This window comes from Chrysemys picta, chromosome 2 (genome assembly GCF_011386835.1).
Source record: "Chrysemys picta bellii isolate R12L10 chromosome 2, ASM1138683v2, whole genome shotgun sequence".
Lineage (NCBI taxonomy): Eukaryota > Metazoa > Chordata > Testudines > Emydidae > Chrysemys > Chrysemys picta.
In genome coordinates, this window is record NC_088792.1 from 1,339,587 (window position 1) to 1,350,571 (window position 10,985).

Here is a 10,985-nt window from a genome sequence, read left to right on the forward strand (position 1 = left end):
ACTCCAAAGAGAGACTGCTGAGCTAGAATTGATATGCAAACTAGACACAATCAACTCCGGTTTGAATAAGGACTGGGAATGGCTGAGCCATTACAAACATTGACTCTATCTCCCCTTGTAAGTATTCTCACACTTATCATCAAACTGTCTGTACTGGGCTAGCTTGATTATCACTTCAAAAGTTTTTTTTCTCTTAATTAATTGGCCTCTCAGAGTTGGTAAGACAACTCCCACCTGTTTATGCTCTCTGTATGTGTGTATATATATCTCCTCAATATATGTTCCATTCTATATGCATCCGAAGAAGTGGGCTGTAGTCCACGAAAGCTTATGCTCTAATAAATTTGTTAGTCTCTAAGGTGCCACAAGTACTCCTGTTCTTCTTTTTACACTCTTGAGAGGCTTTTAATTGAAGTGTCCCTCACTTTGATGTCACGTAACTGTAGACATGCCTGTGAGATCGCTTTCACTGACTGCAGAGGTAAATTCATTTCTATTTGGGGGGAGGAGACCAGGATCTGCCCCAATGAAATATAAAGGTGAGATGCTGGAGAAAGAACTATTAGACTGGATGGTCCCACCATTGCCCTGACTCTGTACTCCATTACGTGAAACCCCCCAGTGTTTAAGGATTGTGATACGTTCTCTGAAACTCAGGTAGCTCTTTTACGAGCTCCCACCACTTGTCTCCAATATTGCAGCAATCCTCATTCATGATCCACTGAATACTCCCCTCATTGAGTCTGCCATCATCCTTCTCAGAACCCCCGCTGAGATCTCCTCTTTCACCGGCAACTGCCCACTTTCCACCTTTATTAGCAACATCTCATAAGAGTTTAACTCTTCTCACCTATCTAACAAGCTTTGATCGCTCTCAGGCCTAGTCTTCACTTACCGGCTGGTCCGGCGGCACGCCATCGATGTTCTGGGATCGATTTATCGCGTCTGGTTAAGACGCGATAGATCGATCCCGGAAGTGCTCTCAGTCGGCGCCGGTACTCCAGCTCGCCGAGAGGAGTACGCGGCGTCGACGGGGGGAGACTTCCGGCCGCGTCTGGACCGCGGTAAGTCCGGACTAAGGTACTTCGAATTCAGCTACGTTATTAACGTAGCTGAATTTGCGTACCTTAGTCCGAAGTCCGGACTAAGTGGGGACCAGCCCTCAGTCTGGCTTTTCTCCCTCTCCAGGCACCCAGTCAGCAAAGTCCTTTAGCACATACTAAAGTTAAGTTCTTTCTTGAACTGAGGCCCTTGTACTGAAATTGTTGTAGTGCACACCTGGCCAGTTGTCATACCCAGGCTTACCCTCCTTGCTTGGCCCCTCCTTCCCCCATTTCACCTTCTAGCCTAATGATAAAAATGTAAAAACTAGGGCTCTCAAGCAATTAAAAAAATTAATCCGAATTAAGCGTGTTGTAAATAATAGAATACATTTACTTAAATATTTTTGGATGTTTTCCACATTTTAAAAATATATTAATTTCACTTACAACACAGAATACAAAGTGCTCACTTTGTATTTATTTTTATTACAAATATTTTCACTGTAAAAAGAAACAAAAGAAATAATATTTCAATTCAGCTCATACAAGCATTGTAGTGCAATCTCTTTATCATGAAAGTTGAACTTACAAATGTGGAATTATGCACTCAAAAATAAAACAGTGTAAAACTTTAGCATCTACAAGTCTACTCAGTCCTACTTCTTGTTCGGCCAATGGCTCAGAAAAACAAGTTTGTTTACATTTGTGGGAGATAATGCTGCCCACTTCTTATTTACAATGTCACCTGAAAGTGAGAACAGGCATTCACATGGCACTGTTGTAGCCAGCATCACAAGATATTTACGTGCCAGAGGTGCTAAAGATTCATATGTCCCTTCATGCTTCAACCACCATTATAGAGGACATGCGTCCATGCTGATGATGGGTTCTGCTCGATAACAATCCAAAGCAGTGTGGACAGACACACATTCATTTTCATCATCTGAGTCAGATGCCATCAGCAGAAGGTTGATTTTCTTTTTGTAGTTTTGTAGTTTCTGCATTTGAGTGTTGCTCTTTTAAGACTTATGAAAGCATGCTCCACACCTTGTGTCGCTCGGATTTTGGATGGCACTTCAAATTCTTAAACCCTGCGTTGAGTGCTGTAGCTATCTTTAGAAATCTCACATTGGTAGCTTCTTTGTGTGTTGTCAAATCTGCAGTGAAAGTGTTCTTAAAATGAACAACATGTGCTGAGTCATCATCTTAGACAGCTATAACATGAAATATATGGCAGAATTCGGGTAAACACAGAGCAGGAGACCTACAATTCTCCCCTGAGAAGTTCAGTCAAAAATTTAATTAATGCATTATTTTTTTAACGAGTGTCATCAACATGGAAGCATGTTCTCTGGAATGGTGGCTGAAGCATGAAGAGGCGTACAGATTTTTAGCATTCTGGCATGTAAATACCTTGCAATGCTGGCTACAAAAGTGCCATGCGAATGCCTGTTCTCTCTTTCAGGTGACACTGTAAATAAGAAGCAGGCAGGATTATCTCCTGCAAATTGTAACCAAACTTATTTGTCTGAGCCATCGGCTGAACAAAAAGTAGGACTAAGGACTTGTAGGCTCTAAAGTTTTACATTGTTTTATTTTTGAGTGCATTCATGTAATAAAAATAATTCTGCCTTTGTATGTTGCACTTTCACAATTAAGCGATTGCTCTGCAGTACTTGTATGAGGGCAATTGAAAAATATTATTTCTTTTGTTTATAATTTTTACAGTGCAAATATTTGTAATAAAAATATATATAAAATGAGCATTGTATACTTTGTATTCTATATTGTAACTGAAATCAATATATTTGAAAGTGTAGAAAACATCCAAAAATATTTAATAAATTTCAATTGCTATTCTGTTATTATTTAACAGGTGTGATTAAAACTGTGATTAAGCGTGATTCATTTTTCTGCGTTAATCACATGAGTTACCTGCAATAAATTGACAGCCTTAGAAAAAAAATCTCCTCCTTGGGCTCCTGGCACAGACTGCTGAATGCTGGAGTGCACCGTGCATGGCAGAGGCCCTCTTCTCCCACTACAGTAGGCAAACATCTCCTACTAACACCCTGCAGTAGAACACAGCCCTGAGTTTTGCTCCTAACTATGCAAGTGCCTCTTCTCTGTAACTGCACTGGCCTTTCTCCACCAGTCATTCTTTTGTTATGCAGTTTCCCCCTCTTGGTTTAACGCTTGTCTCCCTCTTCTGTCCGTCACCCCTTTGGCCATCTCTTTACTGGATAATACCGGGTGTTATTCCCATGCAAAGATACCCAGATCTGTGTGTCCACTCTTTCAGCTCTCACATCCTTCCTTGCCCTCCTCATCAACTCCTGCCTCTGCTCTAGCTTCCTTCAGCTCTACATCTGCTGCATTAGTAAGAGCAGCTTCTATATCCCCACCCCCTTCCATCTTCTTCCTTGATTCACACCTCACATTCACCCGGAGTTATTCAGTTTAACCCCAGTTATCTGTAGCCTCCTGAATCCCTCCGGTCAGTCGATCTGCATTCTACAGTCATCCCTGAACACTCACCGGGGCCAGGATACGGCAACCCAGAATCCTAGTTACAGCCTCACATGGGTCTTCACCCCGTGCCACGGCCCTGGTGCTGCAGCCGTGCCCAGGCCGAGGCTGGTGAAGGGTGGGGCCAGCTACACAAGGGCTGAGTGCTGGGCTGGTGGGGTCCTGCCATTGCTCCTCTTTGTGCAGGCTGGGGCCTCCCTCCTCTCTGGATCACTGCGGCTGGACTTCAGGGGGGTGGGTCCTGTCCAGGATGGATCCTGCACCTCAGTCCCTGCTGAGCAGAGCGCCTACCGCCACCGCTCAGGGACAGATTTGCACCTTATGCACCTCTAGGCACAGCATCTTCAGCGCCCATCCCCCACCACCACTGACCCTGGTGTTTTCCACAAAAAAATGAAACGTTTAACCCACTTTTAACTTGTAGGCACCCCCAGAATGCCGGCACCCCCAGGCATGTGGCTACTGTGCCTAATTGGAAATCCGGCCCTATCACCACCCCAGCCCAGGACTCTGGGTGCAGGGTCTCGCCACCACTCTCATAGAGCTGACCACTAGCGTAGCTGGGGGGGAGCAGAGGGAGTGGGCGCTCCCCCTGAGCATGTTATCCAAAAGTGGCGCCTTAGGTGCCACTCCCTGGGTGCTCCGGGGCTGGAGCACTCATGGGGAAAATTTGGTGGGTGCAGAGCACCCACCAGCAGCTCCCTGCCCCACCCCCCAACCCCAGCTCACCTCCACTCCGCCTCCTCCCCTGAATGCCGCCCTGCTCTGCTTCTCCGCCCCTCCCCCTGGCTTCCCGCGAATCAGCTGTTCGCGCGGGAAGCCTGGGAGGGCGGAGAAGCAAGCGGCAACTTTGCGCTCAGGCCCAGGGAGGTGGAGCGGAGGTGAGCTGGGGCAGAGAGCGGTTCCCCTGTGCACCCTGCCCCCCAGGTTACCTGCTGTGGTGCGGGCAGCCCTACTCGCGCCCCCCGTCCCAGCTCACCTCCGCTCCGTCTCCTCCACCCCTGAGCACGCTGCTGCTCCCCCTCCCTCCCAGGTTTGCCGCGCAAAAGCTTGGGAGGGGGGGGGGGTGTAGGGCAAATGCGGCACGCCCAGGGAGGAGGCAGGGCCGGGGATTTGGGGAAAGGGTTGGAATGGCGCCTTTTTTTCTGTGTTCGCTTCCCCTGACCTTAGAACCTGGCTACGCCACTGGAGCTGACATGGGGTGGCAGGAGATCACACACCGGACGTGCCCCCACCCCCGACACACAGAGCTGGTGTCAGCAGAGACCCCCAGGCAGGAACCCCTGCTCCAGGGGAATGGGAGCAGCAGCCAGCGGTCTCTGCTTTATTCTGTGTGCAGAATGAGTACGTGAGCTCAAATCTCAGACCGACAGCCTCCCTTTCCCCTTCCCTCTCCTCTTAATGTATCCCTGCCCTCCTTCCAGTGACCCCTGCAGTCACTGCCACCCTCTCCTCCCTCTCGCCTCGCTCATTCCAGTCCCATGCTCACTGCCACCTCCTCTGCCTCCCAACCTCTCATTCTCTCTCTTCCGTCCCCTCCTGGCTCTCAGGTATCCGCTTGAGCTCTGGGTCACGTGCTCCACACCCTCGAGAGGGGAGCTCCTCACAGGGCCCCATTTCCTCCTCCAGCTTCCCCCTCACCCCTTGCTACTGGCAGGAGCTCAGGCCACACCCCACCCCTTCCCGTGAGCAGTGGCAGCAGGGCTCAGTCTGCCCTGGGGGTGGGACTGGGACCCGGCAGCTCCTCTCAGCCCTGTTCCTCCCGCACCCCCTAGTCCCTCTGCTCTCCATTCCTGTGAGCCCCCCACCCTCACACCGGTTCCCAGCCCTGCCCCCGCCCCTCTGCTTTTCTGCTCAGGCCCCTCCCTCACGTCCATCACCCTCCCCTCTGCCTTCTCCCTGCCCTGCCCTGCCTCACCCCTGGGAGCCAGGCAGCAGCTCAGCACGCTCCCCATTGGCACACGGAGCTACCAGCACCGCGCCTGGAGACAGCCCTTGCTGTGGTCAGTGACCTCCAACCCCACAGACAGACCCATGTCCCCCATTCTGTGCATGGGAGGAGGTCACTGACACCAGCTGTCTCTGCTCCATGGCCGGGCCTGATCCCTGGCTGGGAGGAGTCCAGCACATTGGGTGGAGACAGCTGTGTGTTGGCTTAGGGATGTTGCTAGTTCCTTGATCTTACTGAGATATGGGACACTGCGCCGGCTGGTAATTAGGAAGATCTGCTGAGTCCATAGACCAGGGATCGGCAACCTTTGGCACCTGGCCTGTCAAAGTAAAGCCGCTGGAGGGCCGGGACAGTTTGTTTATCTGGAGTGTCCGCAGGCACGGAGCCTTGGCCCATGCCACTTCCCGCAGCTCCCATTGGCTGGGAACGGTGAACCACGGCCAGTGGGAGCTGCAGGGCTCCGTCCCCGTGGATGCTCCAGGCCCACCCTGATGGGCTGGGTGCCAAAGGTTGCCGACCGCTTCCATAGACATTGTTAGTGAGAACTGGCTGGATTAGGTGTGCTGCAGGGTGGGCGCTGGGGTTACCTCCTCTTGGGGATGCTGCCAATCTCTCCAAAAGGGCTCGGCCTGCTCCTGGGGATCGTTCACTCCGCACGTTGGGCACAGAGTCAAGTGACATGCACACATATCCCAAACATCCGCCCATGAACCTCAATCTGATTTCACAGCACCTCTCCCCTTCCAACCCTGGGGCTGCAGCCTTCCCTCCCCATCCACCTCTATATCTCCAGTTTACCCTGTTCCAGCCTCATTTCAAACCAGCCCCAACTTGCTGCATTCGGCGCCTCTCCAGCCTTGGCCCCACGGCTGTGCCAATAAACTCCAGTCCTCGTCTGCTGCTTCTGTCTGGGACAGAACACAGGCCTCAGGCCTCAGTCCTGAATGTCACAGGCCTCAGTCCTGAATGCAGCACTCCCCACTCGTCCAGTCCTAGGTCTGTCCTCACCAGATGATGCAAAGTGCTGTGCTGTGCGAGGTTTTCCCAATGTAATAAGGTTTCACTAGGATGAGATGTGAGCTCACTTCACTGTCAGCAGGAGTCATTTGGATCCAAGACCTCTAGGATTTAACAACCAGATCAGTAACCCCCTTGGCTGCCCATTTACCCTTCCATAGAAAGTTAAAGCATTAAGCCAAGTGTGAGCACAGGGCCACAAATCTTAGTTCTCTGCCACCTCTCTGGTACCTGCGCAGTGATGTTCTGAATCTGTCACACTTGTTCCCAACAGGGCCGAGGAGCAGCAGCCGACTCTCTGGGGAATCAGAACTGAGGATCATCCTCGTCGGTAAGAGTGGAGGTGGGAAAAGTGCAACAGGAAACACCATCCTTGGGCGGGAGGAGTTTGAGTCTGTACTGGAGGCAACGCCCGTTACTCAGACGTGTAGTGAAGGCAGCAGGACCTGGAAAGGGAGGAAGGTTGTGGTTATTGACACACCTGCTATTTTTGACACCAAGGACTCTGATGAACAAACCACCCGTGAGATCTGTCGCTGTGTCGCGCTCTCCTCCCCAGGCCCCCACGCTCTGGTGCTGGTGACCCAGCTGGGCCGTTTCACTGAGGAAGACCAGCGTGCCGTGAGGAGAGTACAAGAGATTTTTGGCCCCGAGGCCATGAAGTACACAATCGTCTTATTCACCTGGAAAGAGGACTTATGGAGTGGACCCCTGGAGGAGTATATCTCCCACTCAGATAACAAACAGCTTCGGCAGCTGATCAAACTGTGTCAGGGCCGATACTGCGCTTTCAACAATAAAGCTACAAGGGATGAACGGGCTGCCCAGGCTGACGAGCTGATGACTAAGATTAGTGATATGGTGAAGGAGGAGAATAAAGACCAACTGTTCTACACTAATGAGGTGTATGAAAAGGTAAAAGATATGTTTTGTGAGAAAGATGAAAGACCACATCGGTATGCAAAAGAGAAGGCCGAGCTGAGAGAATTGATAGAAACACAGAAATCCTATGAGAAAAAACAAAAATCCAAGGCTGATCAAATAAAATTCAGTTTCTTCAGTATTTTTTCCTAGTGCCAAAATGTCTGAAGTGGAGAAATGATGGTAACTGAGCTACGTCTATTGTCTGGTTCTCCTGTGGTTTTACCAGGCTTTGTAGAGGCTCAGGAATTCGAGATGGAGGGAAAAGAACTTTTAACTCTTCCTAAGTAACATTTTCAAAGCGCCTCAGGGTGTGTCTGCACGGCATTTTGGCGTGCGCGGGAGCACGTCTCTCAGCCCAGGTTGATAAACACCCGCCCAAACCCTCCGCTCCAGAACCCGAGCTTCAGCTCGAGCTGAAATGTCCCAGAGCTGTCTCTAAAGCTGTTTTTAGAGCACTAGTGTGAGCCCTGCTAGCCCAGGCTGGGATGCTTGCTCCAAAATGCTGTGCAGACGTACTCCACGTGACTTCAGAGCCTATGTCCCGTTTTCTCCAGGTCTTGGGGGACTGAGACTTTGGAGGATTGTTCCCGACAGTCAGTGGCGTAGCCAGGTTCTAAGAGCAGGGGGAACGAACACATTAAAAAAGGCGCCACCCGCTGCAAAGCAGTGAAGAAAAAAAAATTAAAAAATGCACTTCCATCCTTTTAAAAAAAGGGGGAAAAAATGTAATATATGGAGCTATACCTATCTCATAGAGTTGGAAGGGACCCTGAAAGGGCATTGAGTCCAGCCCCCTGCCTTCGCTAGCAGGACCAAGTACTGATTTTTGCCCCACATCCCTAAGTGGCCCCCTCAAGGATTGAACTCACAATCCTGGGTTTAGCAGGCCAATGCTCAAACCACTGAGCTGTCCTTCTCCCTAGATCATGCTTCCAATTCCACCACTAAGTGATACTGGCAGCACCCAAATGCCATTGCATCTCCTCAAAAATGTGCTAGAATGGGGTTCCGGAGTGTTCCGGCACAAGTCAAGCCTTGGTGCTGAGTGACCTCTCTCGCTGGAGTCCCATTACCTAGCTTCTGTAACCTTGCTCTTTCCTTCCTGTGTGACTCCTATTTGTTCTGCTCCTGGTACAGTTTTCCAATGCTCCTACCTTCCCTCCCCTTCCCTCCACAATACAGCAGGTTTGCATAATCAGCGTCAGAATATCAAGCAGAGTTCATAAATTGTACAGATCTAGCCCTGATCCATCCCAGGAGGATCCTATGGGACATAGTTGATGCACAAAGGATAGCTCGTCTATGGCCACAGAGCAATGAGAAGCAAGCAGAGCCATATAAAAAGGTACACTAAGTACTAAAGAGCACCCAAGGAGTCGGTGCCTAAGGCACCACTTTTGAGAATGTGCTCAGTGGGGGAGCGGCCACTCCCCCTGCTCCCCCCTAGCTACGCTACTGCCGACAGTATCTACTCCAATGTTTTGTTCCATTCAGACTTACACAAATCACTGGTGGAAATCATCTGTTTGTTAATGAAAGCCCACTATCTGTGAGGAAAATGTCCTGTTACCCTAACTGTTCTTTTCTTCAATTTCACCCAGTTATACCTACATATAAATCTTTGGCCCATCTAAACAGTTCAGTTCTTCCAAATGCCCAATCCATTTTACTGCTCGTCTCCAGCACCCCTGTAATTCACCTTTTCTGGTAGTGAAATGCCAAGGTCTGAAAGCATCATTCCAGGAGAGATCGCTCCAAGAGTGCTAGCCAGCCCTGTCACCTCCCTGCTCGGGGACATGAGGGCTCTGCAGCCCAAAGGCACATTGGCTTTGTCTGCTAACAGCTCACATGCAAACTCATGTCTAATGTGTGTGTTTCCCTCAATCCTTAATCTCTAAAAAAGGCATTAAAGGAATTTCACTGTTTCATAACTCTACGAATTCCTGAATCCTGCATCTCAACAGCTCATATGTCCTCACCCTATATTAGTGCAGGATGTTTATACAAATATCAGTACGTCAAACCATTAATTAGCATTTGTTCTTTACTAATATTACATACTGAGAAATCTGTACCTAATACACCTTATTGTGAAAACATGTCTTAGGAGACCACTGTAGTATAAACCTCTTAAAATTAAACAAACATTGTTTAGAGAAATGTCAGAATTATTTTGCATTCATGTTTTGATTTATGATGAAAATGAAATTGAGCCAGTAATCTAAGGTTCTGAGGTATGAAATATTAGACAGTTGTAGTGAAAAATATATGAAATAACCAAATGAATTTTTTACATCCTGATAGAGTGAGACTTTTTTTAAAGTTATTGATGCATTGGTTGCCAAAGCTTGTAAAAGCCTGCAGCAGATACATGCCCTTTAAAGTGAGAGAACCTAATGAGTGTTCTCTTTGTTCTTCTAAAGCAGGGATAGGCAACCTATGGCACGGGTGCCGAAGGCGGCACGTGAGCTGATTTTCAGTGGCACTCACACTGCCGGGATCCTGGCCACCGGTCTGGGGGGCTCTGCATTTTAATTTAATTTTAAATGAAGCTTCTTAAACATTTTAAAAACCTTATTTACTTTACATACAACAATAGTTTAGTTATATATTATAGACTTATAGAAAGAGATCTTCTAAAAAGGTTAAAATGTATGACTGGCACGTGAAACCTTAAATCAGAGTGAATAACTGAAGACTCGGCACACCACTTCTGAAAGGTTACTGACCCCTGTTCCAAATTAATAGAAAAGTAATCGTTTCCTGGTAACAAATATTAGAATTGTACATGCAAGATCAGGTCTGGATTCTGCTTTCTCTAACTCTAAATTGGTTTGTCTTTAAAACTATGCTTACAGTTTGCACTTGTATTTCAATGAGTTACAATAAAATATTTTCGTCTCTATTTTATATGTGGTTACAAATATGGGATTTTTTTGTTTTGTTCCCTTAGGGTGAAAATCACCCTAGTGCAGAGAGTCAGCTCCAGGCCAAGGCACCACTTTAAACCCACTTAAGTCCTTAAAATACATCTTTAAGTGGATTTAAATGATGGTGCTGTGTGTGCTGCCTCTGTACAGGGGTGAAATTCACCTATAATATTTCAGTTACAGGCCCCATCTCTGAACATGTTTATATTGACACTTAGATAGAAAAGAATTTAGACTTTTTAAAAATCTGAGAACTCATTAAAATATTTCAATGTGTTTGTAAAAAATCATAAACTGAAATTGAACACCAGCCATAAGAACATAAGAACGGCCACACTGTGTCAGACCAATGGTCCATCTAGCCCAGGATCCCGTCTTCCAACAGCGGCCAGTGTCAGGTACTTAAGAGGGAATTAATAGAACAGGCAGCCATCGAGTGATCCTCCCGTCTTGTCCACTCCCAGCTTCTGGTGGTCAGAGTTTTAGGACACCCAGAGCATGGGGATTGAGTCACTGATCATCTTGGCTAATAGCCATTGATGGACTTATACATTCATAGATTCATAGATTCTAGGACTGGAAGGGACCTCG

At 48.1% G+C, this 10,985-nt stretch overlaps 1 protein-coding gene across 3 annotated transcripts in view; it reads left to right on the top strand.

The window, feature by feature from the left end:
• The window catches only part of LOC101935999 (uncharacterized), a 93,423-nt gene extending 83,049 nt beyond the window's left edge, over nucleotides 1-10,374 (top strand). For all 3 annotated transcript variants that reach the window (XM_065586429.1, XM_065586427.1, XM_065586428.1), the window contains exon 7: nucleotides 6,815-10,374. In XM_065586429.1, coding sequence (XP_065442501.1) covers nucleotides 6,815-6,875 — 61 coding nt within the window. In that variant the 3' untranslated portion in view covers nucleotides 6,876-10,374. The remainder of the gene's footprint in view (nucleotides 1-6,814) is intronic.
• Nucleotides 10,375-10,985: the final 611 nt, after the last annotated feature.